This window comes from Typopeltis vanoorti, chromosome 7 (assembly GCF_054136105.1).
Source record: "Typopeltis vanoorti isolate ZY-2024b chromosome 7, IOZ_Tvanoo_1.0, whole genome shotgun sequence".
In the NCBI taxonomy this organism is placed as follows: Eukaryota; Metazoa; Arthropoda; class Arachnida; order Uropygi; family Thelyphonidae; genus Typopeltis; species Typopeltis vanoorti.
Genome location: NC_143555.1, coordinates 121,173,442 through 121,194,231, shown reverse-complemented (window position 1 = coordinate 121,194,231; position 20,790 = coordinate 121,173,442). Strand labels below are relative to the sequence as shown.

The following is a 20,790-nucleotide window of genomic DNA, read 5'->3' as shown; positions in this document are numbered from 1 at the left end:
CCATTGTTATGATTCTGAATTGGGTGGTCTACCGATCTTCTCCATACATGGAAGGCCCACATCAATCTACTTTCTCTCACTTTGTCACTAATTTTTGACACCCCCCCCCCCCCTGCGCTCTCCTTCCTTATATCTTCATTCCTCCTATGCTCTTTCCTTAATGTTCCATTTATCCATCTTAGCATCCTCATCTCTGTTCTCTCCAATTGTTCCTGAGTTCTCTTTGTTGCCCATGTCTCTGCTCCATACAACAAGGCCAGTCTAATGACTGATTTATGTATACTTGTTTTTACTTTTTGTCGTTGCATTTTTGTCACATATCACTCCTGACATCTCCTTTCATTTAATCCAACTTGCCCTAATTCTTTCTCTGACTGCCAAGTTACGTGTGTCTTCTCTCTCTCTGTGATTGATCCCAGGTACCTAAAATGGTCAACTTCTTTCAAGATATCGCCTTCTCTATCCTTTATACTAATTTCTTCTTGTCCTTCTCCCTCACCAACCATTACTTCAGTTTTCTTAGTATTTATCTTTAGACCTACATCCTCCAAGGTATTTTGCCACTCTATAAAACTCTTTTGGGCCTCTTCTACAGTTTCACCTGTAATAGCCAAGTCATCTGCAAATAATATATTCCATGGTGTATTTTTGGCTACTCTTTCATTAGTGCATCTAAAATAATCACAAATAGAAACGGGCTCAGTGCTGATTCGATGCAAGCTCACTTTGATGTTGAAAAATTCTGTTATTCCAATACTCATTTTTACTGCTGTCTCAGTTTTTTCACACATTATTTTTTAATCCTTTCTTCTGAGGACACAGTAAATTAGGTCCCTTAGTATTCTATTATATGCCTTTTCCAGGTCAACAAAAATATGGATAAGCCCTTTATTTTTCTTGAGGTACTTTTCTTGTAGTTGTCTCATCATATAGATTGCATCTGTTGTTCCTTTCTCTTTCATAAAACCACATTGTATCTGGTTAATATCCACTATATCTCTCAATCTCTTATCCACTATTTCAAGTGTCTTTAGTAGGTGTTCTGTAAGTTTTATTCCTATGTAGTTTCCACAATCTAGAAAGTTGCCTTTTTGTTTATAAAGGTACTACAAAGTACCTTTTCCAGTCCTCTGGTATCTTTTCTTCTCTCCATACTTTATTAAATAGTTCATGGGTCCAGTCTACTCCTTCTTCCCCTACTGCTTTTATCATTTCCATTACTTCTGATGACCCTCGTGCTTTGTTGTTTTTCATTTGTCTTATTGCTTCTATTACCTCTTCCTCTGTAACTAGATTCTCTAGCCCCTGTATGCTTTCCTGCTCCTCAAGCATCTTCCTCTCATTTTCTATATTTAACAATTCTGCAAAATATTTCATCTATCCAGAGTTATTGCAATATATAATTTCAATTTTTTCCCCTTTGTACCCTGCAAATAGTCCAACTGAAACATAAACTGGAATTGCTCTGCATATTTTTGTAAAAATACCATATAACAAATTTAGTAAAATTAGTCCAACCAGTCTCAGAACAGCCTATGTATACAAGGATACATAGGCCATTCTGAGACTATGTATGCAAGGGTAGAAAAACAGACACTCTTGCATCTGCTTATACATTTTGCCAAACAGATTTATTTAACTGACTAAAATGCAATTATGTTTTAATCATATGAAGAGTCTGGAGCATCGCTACATTTGAAAGCTCAATCCACTGTGATTGCTGTCTTTAAGGAATAGTAAGTATGCAGGAATATCCAAGTACGACTGTAAGACACAAATAATCAATTTCACGTTGAAACCATCAACAATGGGAGCAATTAACAAATCAGTCCTGCTTCTGCTATAGCCAAAGTTTGCAGTTCTGTTCAGTATAACCCAAAACTATTGAAATTATCCACTTTACCACAGTTTCATTTTAAGATAAACCTGTTTTATTGATGGCTTAATCCCCCCACTCCAAACTATTATTCTGCAAAATACCCTCTCTTACCTCTAGCGACTTCTCATGGCCAAATATTATCAATTTAACAATCTCTTATATAATTTCTGTTATTTTACTTTACAATGATAATCAGACTATATGCAAAATGGACAGCCAACTGAAATTACCTCCTGGATTTTTCAATACCTCGCTTGATCCAAACAACCATTTCAACTAAATAAATATAATCATCCTTACTGGAATGTGAGCGTTTACTATCCATTCTGCTCAAAATTCCCCAAACCCTGGTTCTCCAACAATATGCCAAAGCAGTCCAATATAAAAATTTAGCATATGTTCAATGGCTCAGGTCATAAAAAGCTAAGCTTCTCCCTCAGCCTACACTATAGTCCATAATAATCAATAACATTGAAAAATATTTTTGCACACGAAAACATATAAACATTAATTCATAAATAAATACTTTTTATTATGCAAGAACTGCAAATGCGGATTTTCAAAATTTCTAAACAAAACAAAAATTCAAACACCATATGTATATATATAGTGCTGCTTATTATGAGAAATTCAACTAGTTATCTTTCAACAATTTTTTTGAAAAAACTATTATTATTATTGTATGGAAATCACTCCCAACTGACTCTGGCAACCCGAATTTATTCATTCACCACTCTCCAAGCAAAAAAAATCTAGTCTTCACACCTTTTTTAACCACACTTTTACCCAACTTCCAAGTATGACCTTTTGTTTTGCCTCCTCTAGCCAAGTGCTGAAACATTTCCTCTGTATCAATCCTATAAAACCCTTTAAGTCACTTAAATGTTTTTATCATATCCCTCCTTGCCTATCAAGCAACTTTTGCAACCCACAAACTCTCAATCTTTTTCATAGAGAGAGTATTCAATAAACCACTCACAATCTTCTCGGGATCCTCTCCACAACTTCCTCATCAGCAAGAAATCCAGATGATCAGCACGGTTATTTTATCATAGAACTCCGTGAAAAAGATTCATTACGTACTGGTGCATGATAGGCAGCAAGCCAGGTATGGATGCTGGCCAGGTATGCAAAATAAGTAATGTTTAAAATTAACATGCACCAATAGTGTTAACAATGCCAGCATTCTGGCTGATAAGTGATAGACTCATATAAAGTATATGGGTCTACCAAATCCTCTGATATATAATGCTATGTTAAAAAAAATTAACTATAGAAAACTATCCATAACAAAGTGGGGATTTCTACAAAGTTTGCTATAGGGGGTCGACTGTATATAAATCTTCTTAGAATATCTTTTGGAGATATAAAATTTTCAACTATTACAATGCCAACAGTCTACTAGAAATACCAACCCAAACATAAGAGATGTTTGATCTATAACACAACAATGCTGTGTGGGAGGAAGTGATCAGAGAAAAGAATGTAATCAGTTAATGTTTCTTGAAGAGTTGGGGTTGTATTCATTGGAACACACACTTTTCCAAAAGACAGAAGTATTCAGTAGTAATTCAGTATGGATGCTGACCAGAAGCTGCCCATATTCATACATGATTAGAGGAAAGTGGAAGAATGGCAGTGTCAAAAAGATATAATGCATAAACAGAGCATTTCTGGACAAGAAACTGGATGGAATCGGTGAGAAAGAGAGAAGTGATATCTATTAAATAAATAGCTCCCTTATGGATTTAGTCAAGCATTCTTTCTGAGGGAAGTTTTTGGTGTGTGTCACCCCAAATTGAACAATATGCTAAGGTTGCAACAGATTTAGAATTTATAAAATGTTAGGCAGTGAGAAGAAGTATTGTTTAAAAAAAAATAATAGAAGCTTCTTTTTGGATGCTGAAGTGGCTATGGACCATATAATGGTCCATTATATGGACCAGAATAAGACATACATGAAAGTTAACCTAAGGTGAGGAAGGTGGGCAAGATCTTTCTTCCGAGAAATAAGATAGGATATCTTTACCCTGCATGAGAAGGCAAAAGGATGGTATTTAAGGCATTGGTCATAGAAGATTCTGAAGCTTGAATCATCAGAGCACTACAAAATTTTGTAGTGCATCAGCAAAGCTATGAATAAGACTAGACATTAATGAAATAAAATCAATGACACACAGGATATGAGTCGAAGGTAAAAGCACAGATATTTGGGGCACTCTGACAATGATGAAAAAAATTAGACAACAGGGAACCACCCACCATGACACACAATGGACAACCAGAGGAAGGTGATAATCCACTGAGAAAAGTTAAGATAGAGACCACAAGAGGCAAATTATTAAGATCAAGGTAACAGACTCAATAAAATGCCTTGGAAATATCAAGAGCAATCATATGAGTTTCTCAAATTTTTCTGCCCTATATACAAAGGTAGCAAGGAGATCTGCTGTAGAACAATGTTTTTTTTTTTGGGGGGGGGATGCAATAGCATACCAGTACCGTTATTAACAGTGAAAATTATTGTATACATTTTACTTATTTTTTTTATATACTTGTACAATACATTTATGCTTGATAAACTGTACTTAATTTACTGTCCCTATTCCAAAAACATTATCACACTAAAAAAAAAAAAAAATCTGCTAATGTCTTTTATTCCTCAAAGGGAGTAGGCAAGGCTATTGCCTACTCCCTTTGAGGAATGGGCTAGATCGGGTATCAAGCCATAGCCCAATCTAACTTTTGGAGACTGAAGAGCAGTCAATCTTCTTCCTTAGCCAATCACAGATAGCTGGCAAAACCATGAAGCAAAAATATTAAATAACTTTTAGTTTTCTTTTCATATCCTTTTAATTTTCAATTTTTTTTCCCTTCTAGCAAAGAATGAGAATTAGCATGTACTGTTTTACATAAAGCACTAAATAACAAGAATGTTGGAATCCATATGAGTGATCACCAATAACTCATATAGTAAAGAATCTGGTTGTTGATAATCTTTTTCATCACTTTTGAGAGTACACTCATATCCTACCTTATGATGCTTTATTTTAGGATGATCCACTCATAAGATGCTTTTCAATTTATGAATAATACCCATTTACTCGACTGCATTCATGCAATGGTTTTAGTGACAAGATGCTCCTGTGAATCTACTGATGCACTGTTTTCATGAACTGTTTGTTTATGACGTCGCTGCTTGCTACATGTCATCTCTTTGTGTTTTGCTGTGAACTATAAACCGTTTATAATAAAACACAAAGAGATGATATTTCAAATAGCCAAGTTATTTGAAATATCTTTTTTTTTGTTTGTGTATCTGATGTAAATAAATGCTATTTTTACTTCATTTAAGCATATACATGACTGTTTATTATTAAACTGACATGAAATCATTACAAGCAACTACAAGTGAAAAATATAAAAAAAGTAGTGGTTCACTATATAATGGCAGTCTGGAACCTAATTGGGGGGGGGGGGGAAGCAATGGAATGTTAGTTTGATGGCTGAAGCTTGGTGATAAATAACAGATCCCTTTTGAACAAATATATGCAGCTAAAATATTCCGCTGAAACACTGATGCATTTCTATGTTATTTCTTTTTCATACATCCAGCCTCTGAGAGACAAATAAGAAATTTCCTCTTACCTAATTTTATCTTATGCTATAACCACAAAATTAAGGAAATAAGATAATTCACAATTCTAGAATTTGACTTCTTTAGTAATGTCCTGTTTAATAAAAACATCTATGTTTTCATTATCTAATTAACATCTATCTAATTAGCTTTGTCTGAAGTAATATGCTATGATGGAGCTATTACTCTGTAACCCAACTCCCTGAAGTCAAGTTATAGAAATTAAGCATTTCTACAAATTGGTTTCAGTGGTTAGGTTACAGAGGCATACTTGCAAATGACTTAAGTTTAGCTAATTAGCACTGAATTTAATTTCTTCCCAAAGAATCAGAAGAGATGACATAAAGAAGAGGAAGAGAAGTTTATTAAATTTGAAGCTGAACTGTATATGGATAAAACTGACCAGCAGTTTCTTGTGTTTTACATATTTAGACAAAAAATAGAGGAATGGTAGAGGATAGTTTGGTGAAGCAGCATCAAATCAAACATAAACAAAGCAGCTATGAGAAACTCCAGAAATTCGGTAAGGGCAGGTTCATCTATTTAGAGACTGTTCTCTTCTGGTCAGCATGAAGCATTCTTGAAAGGGTTTTGATAAGAAATTTACAAGAGATAAAATATGACTGCAATTTGGAAATCCTGTGGTTTACTAAATTATCCATACTCCCAATGGAGTGTAGTAAGGAGATTGGTGTGTTTAAAATATTTGTTATGGAAGGCTTTGATTCAATCATCTGAACATTACAAAGTCAGCTGATAAAGAAAAGAAATGAAGTGGCATGTCATCAGCAAAACTATGGACCAGATTTCAGGTGACTGACAGAAGATCATTAAGTACATTAAGTATAGGAGAAAGAAAGAGAGCTTACATTATTACTAACCTCCTATCAACAAGTTTTTCCATCAATTTGTTATGTCAGAATTCCAATATTCTCAAATCATTCAGTCTTCTAAGGTACTTCTTACTGTATCAATATGCATAGCCCTTGGTCTTTCTGTGGGACTTTTCCCTGTGAGAGCTGCTCCAATCACCTGGAATTCTATGGTCGAATATCATCTCCTCAAGCTGACTTTCTACATTTCAGGTTTCTGATAGCTTTTGCTACATCAAGTATTGATATATATATATATACTTCTGTTTGCATTTCTCTTGAATATTTTCTCTCATTGCTTATTTTGTTTAACCATCTTCTTTCCTCCATTTCTATTTTCAATAATCTCCAAACATTTTGCCACCTTCCTGATATTTATCTTCTATATTCTTTCCAAATTCTCCTTGTTACTTTCATTTTGCTACTTTTACATATAACTTAGCTATCTTACATTTTTCTCTGTATTCTTTTAGGGTATCTGTTGACTTATTTGGTAGGAACTTTTAGTGTGTGCTTTTCTTATCCAGAGCTGCCGCTTTATTTTTTTTTTTCTGTCCATCAAGGTGTTCTAATTTTTCTATCCCTGCAGACAACTTCATATTTCCTTTAATTCTAAATGCTGACTTATAATTTTAGTATAGAGTATATATACTGCCCTGTATTATGTGTCCCATTTACACCATAAAATTCTAGCCATCTGAAGACCTCTGTTCCTAGCACCTTATGATATAGCTTTTCCATATCTACAAAACATAAAATACATATCCATGTAATATTTCCAAGATTTCTCCACCATTTGTATCTGGTCCTGACAGCCCCTATTTGGGCTGAACTTAGTCTATTCATCCTTAAAGTTTTGTTTCAAGCAAGACAAACTTTAATGCATAATTTGTACATTTAATGTATGCATTAATATAAAAGTTTTACTAAATTAACAAAAGATGCACAAAATCTACACAGAACATAATTACAAAGAATTTAGCATCATAATTTCTAAATTCCCTTTTTAGTTACACATATACATGGCAATACTGACTATAGCCAAAAAAAATAAAGTGTAGTTTTGAATATAGTTTTCAATGCAAACTAATGGCTCATAATTAATTATATAAATGCAGGTTAATAAATATTTGGTGTGAGATAAAAACAAACAGGACAAATATATAGTTGATTGCTGTTATAGGTCAGTAGAAACAAAAGGGGATGTACATTATTATTTGAGTAGAGATAAATAATGCAGGATCTGGGGAAAAGGACTGAAATGAGAAAAGGATATAAACTGGTGGTTTCAGACATTAAGAAACTTCAATGTGAATACAGCCTTAGCCTTAATGTCAGATGAGCTATTAGCCTGTGTGTTACAGGAGAGTGCAAAAGAAATGCAATGCCATTAACTGGATTGTTTAAATTAAGTCTCAGGATAAAATGCTAAGGGAGTGGAAAGAGGCCAGAACATTTTCATTACACAAAGCTGTGCCAAGACTGAGGTTTCAAATTTAAATCTCAGAAGTGGCAGTTAAGATATTAGAAAAGCAGATTAAAAACAAAATTTGGAAATGGGTTAATAAGACTGTGATATTCTACGGGTGGATGAGGGTAGCATGGATTTTTGAAGGAGAGGCCTTGTTGTCGTAACTTACTCAGTTTCTACAGTAAAATGATGGATAAGAGAAATTGGAAGACTATGAAACTGCTGGACTTTGTACAAGCATTTGAGAGTTTACCACATTGAGCCAAAGCAAATAAGGTAATACAGGTAACCCTCATATAACACGGATGTTTAGGTTCCACAGAAATGTCATGTTATATAAGTCGTGTTATGCAAAACTCAGATCACACAGAAAAAGTAGGGTTATGTTCCAAAATCGTTTTTTTTTTTTAATTATATAAACAACAGTGACATATCCAACAAAAAATATTTTGATTTAATTCAGGTAATTCATGTAAGTTAAGAAAACATATAGTCTGACCATGTGAAAAATAAACTTTCAACATCTTTCTCTAAATCCAGAGTAATTTAATAAAAAGGTGGCACACTGTTTAGCAGCTCCTATAGGAGGAGATGACTTTGCTAATGCTTCTGCGTTGGTATCTCCACTTGGGCCTGGCTCCCACTGAAGAGACCTCAATAAAGGTCGAAACTAGTCTGGGTAGTGGCCCTTCCCTTAATGCATAACATTATACATACCCACAAGGAGATGTGTTTTGAATTATGGGAGATACTGAGATTGGAGTGTTGGTAGCTTGCTCCACCTTTACAAGGAGTTGCCTGGTGTTGTACCACTTTATCCCAGTCCTGAAGATACTTTCAGGCACAAACTTTGTTTGCACACACTTGGATAAAGGATTAAACTAAATTTATTATATAAACTATGAAAAAAATACATAGTATAAAATTATAAAAATACAAATTGTATGTAAACTTCATTGCACATAATGCATAAATGTTTTAGGCAAAAGAAAATAAAGTGCATATTTTAATCATCATCAGTCTTCAAAACAAACATTTCGTAGATCTTCTTCATTTACGAGTGGCCGGATGTCGTCATCACTTGAAATCTCTTGGACATCATTTGTATAATTCTCATTGCATACTTCGGCTGGTTTATCATCAAGAAGTCAGTAACAAGACCTTCCTTACCACTATGCTGCAATTTTTTATTAAGTTCATAATATGAAGCTAAACAAATATCCAATTGTCTTCTGAATTTTCCGGAGTGCTCCATTCAGGGATCATTATCTGTAAAATAATGTCCTAACTTTCTAGCCAAGTCCAATCCGTCTGCTAATTTCTTTAAACTGAATTCTTTAACGGATTCATCATAATCGGAATCTTCGGCACAACTTCGCCCACCATTTGGTTCGACATCATCTATTAATTGTACGTTTCCCAATCAATTAATTCACTACTTTCGTTTTCAATTATATTGCAAAAGCCCTCTAAGTGGCCATTACTATAAAAATAAATTTTTTACATAAAAAAAAGCACTACATGTAACTCACCAGAAAATAAAGTGCTCAGCTTGAGATTAACACTCTTATGATTTTTAATGCGCTTTCCTGGCAGAAAACGAAGACAACTTTCAACAATAAACACTTTATATGGTAAACAATTGACGTACATGCGTGCTAAAGGGTATTTCCCCTAATCACTATTTATAGCTACATGCGCAATATGGGCAGATGCAAATTTAACGAATATAAAATTTGATTTTTAATTCACACGGTGAAAAATATATGAAAAGATAAAGGGTTTCTATAATTTGTAGACAGTGTTTTTATCGAAACCATGTTGTATAAGTACTGTGTTGAACAAGGGTTACTACAATTTGTAGACTGCGTTGTATAAGTTGCCCGTATATGGTGGAAGTGAATGAAAGTGAAGGTAGCCAACTAGTAGCATGTCACAAGGCTCTGCACTGGGACCACAGTGGCAATGATTTGAAGGGAAATATCTAGTTGTTTGCTAATGGTGCTAAACTGGGTAAAGCAATACTTAACGAAGTAGATATCCTTCAGGACGATCTAAATAGAATGGCAGTTTGGGCTAAGAATAACAGGCTAATTCAATGTATCAAAGTGTAAAGTAATGCACTTCAGGATGAAATGCAATACAAGTTGTGTATTGCATTTCATTCCATCTACTCAATACAGACAAAAGGCAGTGAAATAGATGCAGTGCAATTCCATCATTGCATAGATGGAATCGCACTACAAGAAAAGTGATGGCTAGGAATTTAGGGATAATGGTGGAGATAGTTGAGGTTTAGAGGACATATTGAAAAAATTGTAACATATATCCAAGTTATCACTACAACCAGAGATAAAAGCTATTATCCCTCTTTATAAGGGACTGATAAAAACCACATCTGAACTACTATGTACAGATTTGGTCACCTAGGTTTTCCTTGGGGATTTGAAGATTCAGAAACAAGTGATCAAAATGGTGATTAGTTTTGGCATGATCCTTAGGACAGATTGAGGGTTTGTGGATTACAGTTTAGCTAACAGGCAGAAGAAGGGGGATATGACAGAAACATAAGGTACTAAAGGGGTTTTACAGTGTAGATGCTAATGAAATTTACCAATACAAAACTTTATGGAAGAGTGCAAGGAGTCAATTCCCAAAGAATGTGATTAGCAAGGGTGGGGTGACTAGATTTTTTACTTGGGGAGTAGGATGAACAAGTGAAATGACTGCCAGATTAGTCGATAATGATTAGCATGGGCCTCCTACAATGAGTCTTTTGACTCAGAGAAGCCTCTGTAATAATAAAATACACCATGTAAAAAGTTTCATTAAAATATTAAAATTTTATCATGGTTTTTATCACAGTTTTATCAGTGGTTTTTACAAAAGATAACAACTGCAGCATACTCTGTTTCCTTTGCTTGGTTTAAAACAAGTTAAAGGCAGTTGAGGTCAGCAGGAACATTACTTTTTTGCTGCTGACACACATATTCAAATAAATTTTTTTGGGAAATGTTGCTGCACTGCCATAAAACATCAACCTCTCAGTTATCCACAGCAAAGGAAACATAGCACTTTGAGGTTATTAAGAATATTCTTTTATAGTGCCCTCACAATCGAATATTTTGTTTTAAAAAAAAAAGTTTACCTTTACTGTGAATAAAACTATGAAAAGAAAAGCTGGCCTGGTTGGCATATCCACTCCCCAGCCAAAAGGCTGCAGTTCGAATTCTGCCGTGGGCATGGATATTTGTGATTGTCTGTGAAAATACTAATGGTGATGATGGGCAATAGATGTGTTAGTGTAGATGATGTGGTTTGCTGTAGTGGATTAGTGGATTGAGTGGTGGAAAGAGAAATGTAGAGCAGATGCCCTCCCTCACTGAGTCTTTGGACTCCTTGGAGGCGTCACATAATAATAATAATAATAATAATAAAATATAAGACTGTGGTCGATTCAGAGGGTCAATTTCTGAACTTTCTAAAAAATAATAAATATCAACAATCAAAAAAACAGTAATATACTTTGAGACTGGTTGAAATATGAACTCACAGTATTGCTTACCTACTCCCTCATTACGGGAATGAAGAAGATCAGTAAGAGGTGGTGTAGCTCCTTCAGCTTCAATCATTTCAGCTCCTTCTTTATCAAAAGCTAATTCACAAAGAACACCTGCTGCAACTCTTTGAATGTTTTCAATTTCACTATACAATAACTGAAAATAAACATCTAGTTTCAGGTAATATACAGAAAGGATGCATAAGAATACTAATCACTATCTTCAAATTAAAATGAAAGATATTCCTTAAAATTACAATGATGTAATTATTAATAATATTCCAACTCCACACATATTACATTAGGAAAAGTACTGGACTAAGTCAGGCTAGGGAGTGGGGTGGGGTGGAGTGATTGGCATATCTTGCATGGCCAAGGCAACTTCCTGACTGAGCAGAAACCTCTAATGATAGATATTAGACCACTCTCCAGTCAGAAAGCTGACTTGTTCACACTAGTTGTGCCAATTGCTTTTTCCCTCCCATTAGGATGATTAATGCAGACAAGCTGTTCATCACTTGTATCCTCTCCCTCTTTGTATTTTATGTTGGAGGTTTAATGGATTTTTTACAACACTCAAAAAGAATTAAAATGGAATTTAATACTTCCTATATTTCGTCCTAGTCACTAGGACATCTACGGGGATTACAAAAACAATTAATGTAACATGCACACAAAAACTTACAATACTAAGCCCAACCACGTGGGTGACACTAAAGTCCTATCTAGGTGGAGCGCCCTCTACGGGCAGTAGTAGGGGGCCATGAGGCCAAATAGAGAACACATCATCTACATATCTTAGCCAGATAGAAGGTTTGAGTGGGGCTGAGTCTATGGCTCATTTTTCGAAATCTTCCATATAGACTGTTTAGTTGGCCAGCTGTTTAGACTGTCTAAACAGCTGGCCAACTCTCTGTCCCCCCTCACCGGAAATTCAGCTTCCTATATAAAAAAACTCGACCCACTTTAAAGCCCTCACAGAAAATTTAACCTTAAATAATACAGACATATTAGTAAGCTTTGATATCTCCTCTTTGTTTACCAATATTCCCTTAACTGACATTTTATCTCTCTTAGAAAACGTTTTCCCCTCTGACATCTTAGATCTCTTTTCCTTTGCCATCAACTCTGGGTATTTCTCTTGGAATAACAAAATCTACAAACAGATAGAGGGAACCGCCATGGGTTCCCCCCCCCTTGCCAATTTCTATATGGAAGATTTCGAAAAACGAGCCATAGACTCAGCCCCACTCAAACCTTCTATCTGGCTAAGATATGTAGATGATGTGTTCTCTATTTGGCCTCATGGCCCAGACACGTTAGACTCCTTCCTCGGTCATCTCAATAGCCTACATCCAAGAATCCAGTTTACTATGGAAAAGGAAAAGAACAATTGTTTACCCTTCCTAGACACCTTAGTCACACGCCTGCCTAATGATACACTTGCCGTCACTGTATACAGAAAACCCACACACACAGGCAGATACATTCACAAACTTTCCCACCACCACCCCTCACAACAATATGGCATCATTAAAACCCTTACCAAGAGAGCCCACAATCTTTGTTCCAGTGGAACCGCCCTCACTACTGAGCTTAACCACATACACAGAACTTTCCTCTCCAATGGCTACAGCGAACACAGTATCAAAAAAATAATCAATTCCTCCCCCATTCCCCGTCCCTCTCGTCAACAAGATTTTAAAAATGCCATCACCATACCCTACATCCGTGGCACTTCGGAAAAAATAGCCAAGATACTAAAAAAGTATAACCTACACACAGCATATAAGCCGCACCGCAAACTTGCTACCCTTATCCGTTCTACAAAAGATCAGCTCCCTCCTCTCTCTCTGCCTGGAGTTTACAAAGTACCCTGTTCCTGTAAGCTTGCGTACTTTGGACAGACAGGCAGATCAGCATCCATCCGCCTGGAGGAACACAAGTCGTACATCGTTAAACACAACTATGGCCATTCAGGCTTGGCTGACCATGTTTTGGACACCACCCACAGAGTATCATGGAAGAAAACCACCATGCTCCACCACAGCAAATTCAAGAAAGAGAGACTTTTCTTAGAAGCAGCAGCAGCTCTCAAAAACCAACCACCTAGATAGGACTTTAGTGTCACCCAAATGGTTGGGCTTAGTATTGTAAGTTTTTGTGTGCATGTTAAATTAACTGTTTTTGTAATCCCTGTAGATGTCCTAGTGACTAGGACGAAATATAGGAAGTATTAAATTCCATTTTAATTCTTTTTGAGTGTTGTAAAAAATCCATTAAACCTCCAACATAATGTCCTCACAGCACTTAAGCCTCTACACAAGAATCCCTCTTTGTAAATGGAGGCCACCAATTATAAGTTTACTGACTACTCAAATTTTCAGCTTATTTTCAAATTTAATGGTACAGGTTATACATATTTAATTAATTCCAGACAATCGCACACAAAAGTTTTTTTTTTTTTTTATTTTATTTAGTACCATGTGGGCTAAGGATTTTTTTTTATTAATTTATATTTTGTATTTTTATTTATTTCTTGCAGTCCAGAGCTTTAGAGATCAAACATGAAACTTTTCAAGACTCCAATAAGTGGGATAATGGTCTGAATACAAAATGAAATCCACCTCCCACCTAAAGACAATCATAAACATCCCTACACATATAATTTAAACCAACTTGTTGGTTGGTTCAAACCCAGTGGGCATGGATGTTTTTGAATGTCAACATTCCCCCAATCACAAGCTATGGATTCAAACCCCCTAGCCTGTTGGCTGAAAAGCAGATCAATAAGGTTTTGAGCTTTTCGTGCTAACAATAGCAAGTAATTCTGTGGGACATGGGCCAGGTCTTTTTTCCATAATTCATCACAGAGCACCATTTCATTATATAGTGTGAATACACTGTAGTGCTACTGGTGAAGCAAGGATTACATAAATTGAAAAACTCTGGAGAGTAAACATGGCTTCAGGTCACAATAAACAAGCTGATGGAGACCTGAAGTCTAGCCAATAACATTAATGAAAACGTTGAAGAGCCCAAAAAATACAAACCTGAACAAATACTGGAATAACATTTAAGCCTCGGATGATTGCTCTATTATGTGCCTCTCTAGCTAGTATATGAAGTGCTCCAACTGTGCCTTCGACAATTTCTTCCATTCTAACACCATCTACATAAGCTAACTGGCTGTTATTTGATGCTACACTGGACCTCTGTAAAATTAAAAGGCATATAAGAAAGAATAATATAATCAGATTACATAATCATAAATCTCAGTAGCTCCATTCAAATTAATAAGTCAAAAAAATTTCAATAAATAAAAATTAATCAATATTTCAAAGTTATAAGATTTAACATTAAACACTACAAGTTAGTGATAAGAAGGGATTAATTTTATGGTGTTTTCTTTCATCTTTAGCATGTTACCATTAAAATTCCACAATCACATACTTATCCAAAGTGTTCTTTCTTTTAAATAGCTGGGAAAGAAACCATTCACACTTCATTTGTACTATTATTTTTTTTAAAAAAACAATTTTGGGGGATGCTTAAGACAAAAGCTAGATAACCAAAAGACCTCAAATTATCCTTTTAAAGAGCACAGAGAGCCGATCCTCAGTTTCTTGGATGCACCCAATTAGAAGGCATCTACTTGAATACTGAATGAACAAGGACAATTAGTTGAAAACCAAAAGACAATGATAGAACAACAAGATGAAATGTAATGCTGATGGACATCACCTAGTTAAACAAAACTCCTGCTGCTTTCATTATAGTTCCCTGAACTAAAATGAATAGTTAAAAGTCAGCTACCAGAACAAACTGAAACTAGACATCAGCAGAATTCAAGTGTTAGGCATCATCAACATAAGATGTGGAATGGGCAAAGAATTAGAGAAGCACCAAGGTTGACAAAATTGGTGTTACTAAAACAAAGACAACAAAAACATAAGTGGTGAGATAACAACCAGAAGATGTATACTCAGGCAGTAATGATCAGAGAAAGAAAGGAATGGCTACAGTATTTAATACTAAACACAAAGCCATCTTATTGAATGACAGAAAATTTCAAGTATAGTGATGTAGGCAAACATAACTGAGCAATGACTTACTAGTGCCTAGTATTAGTAAGTCATTACTACAGTACATGAACTATAACACAGTCAATGAGACTTTTCTTATTTCTTGTATCTGCTCTCCATGTGAATTTGTGCAGATTTTTATGTTGGAACATGGTGTTAATAATAACTAATTAATGTCCTGAACAGAAATCCAGCAGGCATTTACCATTATTATTAGCCTTGTGCTTTTTCTCCAAATTTTCTCAAAACATTTCCTGCATTCTGTTTAGATCTCCGAACATTGACCAACTTTTCCTTTTTTTTTTCATTGTACCAGTTGCCTTCTCTAATGCCTCAAAAAATTCCTCCATTTCTTCCTTGATAGAGCCCTTTGGTGGGTACAAATAAGTCTCATTGTCCAATTTCCCATTTTGATATTTGCTCACAACACTCTACTTGATATTGCCTGCCATTCAAGATTATCCTATTTAGTGTTGAATACTATAGCTACTCCCTCTTTTCCCCGATTGTTATTGCCTGAATATAACATTTTGTATTTGTTGTTTAGAAAGATATCGTCTGTTTTTGTCTTCTTTGTTTTAGTTATGCCTATTGTGTCAATCTGGTACTTATACAATTCTTCTGCGGGTTCCCTTTCTTTTTCATTGATGCTTTTTATGTTGATAGTACCAATCTTGAACTATGCTGATGTTGAGTTGTGTTCAGGAATTTGTCCCAGTAGCTGAATTTGCGCTGTTCGTCTTGGTTCCCTGATGCAAACAGGGAACAAGTGTTCTCTGCCAGTTTGGCAGGAAAATGACCCAGAGGAAGACTAAGATATAGGTGGACTGATATGGCAAGACGTGCCTTAGAAAATAGAAATATAAGATCTGACAATGTTGGAGTCTTGACAGATAATAGATTGATTTGGAGGAAAATTGTAAATAGGAAGTCAGTAATGATGTAAATTTGTCATGTAGTACTATCGTATCCTGTACACCACTTGAGGATACATATCATTTGATGATGATGATGACTTATGTTTGTTGCTCTGCTTCAGTCATTCTTACCCTGAATGCACTATACTGCGCTATCAGTTTGTTCCTTGTTCCCTGATGATCGCAATTTAACTTTGCCAAAATACTGGAAATAATAATTAAAAAGTTTGTTTTTTTTTCTAATATAGTGTACACTGATACAAAAGTAAGCATTAACTAAAGAATAACACGTATGCCACAGTAAATAACTTTTTAATATATTTCATCTCATGTATCATAAGACATCATCAGTACAACTAATGAACAACAATAGGAACTGAATTCAAAAAACAAAACAGTAGTGTGCATGCTTAAATTGAATTTCTCTATGTATACCGTCACTTGTTCGTGGATTACAAACTACTAATGTAATCCATGAATGAGTGACTTAGAGAAATGTAGAGATACGTAGAGAAATTCCAATTTAAGCATGTGCACTACTGTTTATTTTATTATTTGAATTCAATTCCTATCGTTCGTTAGTTGTACTGATGATGATACATAACACAAAATACAGGTATCCCTTGCTTAACACGCTGAAATTAATTGCAGCAATCCCTTGATATACACGGCAAGAGTTTTGATTAACACGCCTTTAACCCTGTGGAGCTCGCAGCTGATCTGAAAGATACATGCAAAATGTTTAATATAAATATTCTTACACAATTCAGTGTATAGCTTGGAGGTCATGAGTAGCTGTGCATTCATATGTTACGAGTGATATTCCGCACTGTTTTTTTTTTTGCTGTCAGTTTGGTTTAACACATATTATGTAAAGGTTTGTGATATTTGACAGTAAACGGTATCCAAGAGATACTGCGACCTCCAATGTCAGTATAGTATGGTTTAGTTTTTTGTTTTTTTTTATTCTTTGTTCAATAATTTCTAGATTGTAACTGAAAATAAATAAACCATCATGTATTACTGAAATAGAGAGCCAAAGGCTTATTTATCATACATGTCCTCTAGGACAAACTTCTGGATGTCAGGGCCCCCTTTGGAAAAATTAAAATATTTCAACCCCCCCCCCCCCTTTAAAAAATCGTAATATAGGCATATATTATTATAATATTTATTGTATTTATATTCAACACAAAAAACATACACACGAATATTGCAAAAATCTAATGCGAATATTACATTTTTAGCATCTTACATACACATTTGACATGCCACATTATCTCATATTTTTATATAGATAGATATATTGTTATTGTACATTTGCAGTACAAGCACATGAAACATAAAACAATTAGTAATAAAGAAAGAATTAAAAACATAAAAGAAGTTTAATAACAATTTAATGTGATGGATGTGTTTCAATACTGCTATGCAAAAAGTCAATTATCAGGTGAAATATTTGAAACTGCAATTCTTAGATTTCTGCTTTGAAACGAAACTTATATGAATAAGCATATATTTACTAATATTCATTAAGCACCGAAATATGCAGAAAGCAAAATTTGTGAACCACACCAATGTGTGATTTTTTAGCATTAAAATATAAAAAATTAACAAAAAAGAAATAATAAAAATTAAAGAAGTTTCTTTTAAGATAAAAAAAACTTAGTCTTAAAACATTTAAAATTTTTTCATTATTTCACGGCCCCCCCTCAACAAAAACCTACGGCACCCAAGGGGGCCGCGGCCGTCAGTTTGGGAAGTGCTGCTCTAGGAGATGTGTTTTACATAATGGAAAATACTAAGGAAAATGATCTGGAGCTTACTCCACCTTTACTCGAGTTGTCCATAAGGTTGCTTATGCTTACATCCGCCGAAACTTTAAGTTTCTATATATTCGGCACGAAACTCTTGTAGTTTCTATATTCGGCTAAGAAATAATGTTGGATTCAATATCCACTTAATTTGTACCATCATGTATTATATTTGCAGTGTTTTTTCTTTATGTTTTATTGCTTGTTTGCCGAGGTCTAGAGAGTCATTTTGCTTGTTATCGTAGAATTCATGCAAATAAGAAAAAAACTAAAACTGTTCAAATGACTCTTGATAACTTCTTTTGATAAAAAAAATTGCAGTAAATAATGTAGGTACAAGTATTAATTAAACATTTACTTTGCATTCATTTTTTATCTTTCCTAAAAGAATACCATATAAAACGAATTATTAATAAAGTAATTCATCATGGACGAATTGTACTTTTACCATTGATTATTATATTTGATTAACGCGATTTTGATATACGCGGTAACATCAAGGGATTAATTAACTGTGTTAATCGAGGGATGCCTATATTATAAAAAAGTTATTTACTGTGGCATACGTGTTATTTGTCTTTAGTTATGAATACCCCCACATGTTTCACTATATAAAAAGAAAAATTTTAAAAAAAAATATATATATATAGTAAGCATTGTTAATATATAGTATACATTGTTAATTTCCTTAAGTAATACTGTTATGAATAACCAATGTGTAAGTCCTACCACCATAATTAGTTGGTTTGAATGGACCTTCATGGCCAGTGGACCAATGATCTAAGAATAAGCATTTCCAAAAATATGCATCCAATATTCAGGTTAAGGTTGCTCAAGATTCAAGAAACAGTCTTTTATGCTTATATTTGCTTTTGTGAAACAAGGTGCTTCTTCAAACAGATTCTGTGGCGGGTGTAGAATGCATAGCCTGTTTTCTTTTTTTCTATATATAGAGAGAAATGAATCCTGGGATTGCTGGTTGTTCAGATATATTACAAAGGCATTCAGTGTTTCTTGATCAAGCAGCAAAATGAAGAACACATTATTCATATAGTCAAACAGTAAGCTTGTGCAGGAATAAAGTTTAGTTGTATTTGAGGGGGGGGGGGGAATAGAGAGCTTATTTCTGCACCATTGTTTGTAGAATGCCCCTTGCCAAATGATATACCCTGAGTCCATGGTAAACTGAAAGAAAACTGAGATATAGGGATGAAATTCAGCATGGAGTAAGTCAAAAGTGTTTTAAGAGTGATATATTAGTGAACAAGGAGGAGGAATGTCTGTACTGGACTTAAAACAGGCAGAGTTCTTTATGTGTGAAGCCAGTATTCTGAGAAGGCACTCTGGCCAAGTGTCTGGATAATTTATAGGTGGGTGAACCAATACCATCCACAACTGGGTGCAATGGCACATCATGTTTGTAAATTATAAGGTAGTCCATATCAGTGTGGGGGTATCAAATTGTAAGCCTTTGATTTATCTGTGACTTCTACAGGCTAAGAGATTATATTTTCGAAGAGCCAATGAATACTTTCGATATGAATGTTCACAGTATCAGAGTATGATGGCAAGTGGACTGATCCTTTAACAAGGGATTTTAAGATTTCAAAGCATTATCCTAATCTGCTTTTTAACCTTTTTTTTTTTTTTTTTTTAATTCTAGCAGTCTTAAATTCTTTACTGCAGAGGTTGCTTTTGAAAAGTTTTGCCTCAATTAAAAAAACATTGCCTCTTCTTCACTAGTAGGTATATTCCTAAGAAACACAGAATAGTTATAGCTGTGACTGAGGGCACTAATGGCTTCTGCTTTAAGGTAGCAGAGGAGAAGTTACCTATGGTGTTTTTCAAGTGATTGCTGAGGGTTATAATCAGCATTTTTAACTAAGCTGGTAAAATTTCCAGATGTGCTGACCCCTATTTTTTTTTATAAATTCCTTGGCTGCCAAAGCATTAAACACACTCAAAAAGGATCATTTAAAATTTAGCATTCACTCTAGTGAGCTCCTCCTTATTCACAAACATTCCTATTAAAGACAGTTTGAAAATCTAAACCAAATTTCTTCCCAATATCTCAGCCTTGTTTCTTGGTTATTTCAGTTCACCATGAACACGGGCTATTTCTTTGAAAAAAGATAAGGCACAGAGGTCTTGTTACAATCAATGCAATGGTATGTGGGAAGAATGATAAGCTAAATCTGATCTTTCTTCTCTATTTCACATTGTTTGGAATTTCTCCAAACAATGCTAGAAAACAGATGATGTGTGCCACACTTCACTGTCTCCACATATTTTTGATTGTTCATACTACAACAGTTCCTGCCATTATTGAATGAATAAATTATCTTGTTCATTTACATCATGTATTTGTCAACCTTACATTTATATATTTTTTATCCTGAGGACGCAATGAGTAATCTGTGATGAAACTAGTCTGTGTTCTTATTCATTAGTGGTGCATTTTTATTCCTCAAGACCAAATAAACCCAATTTTCCTTATTACTCAGACTATTTTGTTTGACTAAAGAAATTCTACAGAAGATATGGCCATGGGCTTTC

The 20,790-nt window shown here is 34.7% G+C and overlaps 1 protein-coding gene across 2 annotated transcripts in view; it reads right to left on the bottom strand.

The window, feature by feature from the left end:
* arm (armadillo) overlaps positions 1 to 20,790 on the bottom strand; it is a 220,813-nt gene that overhangs the window by 27,037 nt on the left and 172,986 nt on the right. Inside the window, exons 13-14 of one of the 2 annotated variants that reach the window (XM_090396097.1) lie at positions 14,472 to 14,633; positions 11,413 to 11,575 (exon numbers count right to left, since the gene is read on the bottom strand). In XM_090396097.1, coding sequence (XP_090252223.1) covers positions 11,413 to 11,575; positions 14,472 to 14,633 — 325 coding nt within the window. The remainder of the gene's footprint in view (positions 1 to 11,412; positions 11,576 to 14,471; positions 14,634 to 20,790) is intronic. The other variant, XM_090396098.1, reaches the window with a different exon arrangement.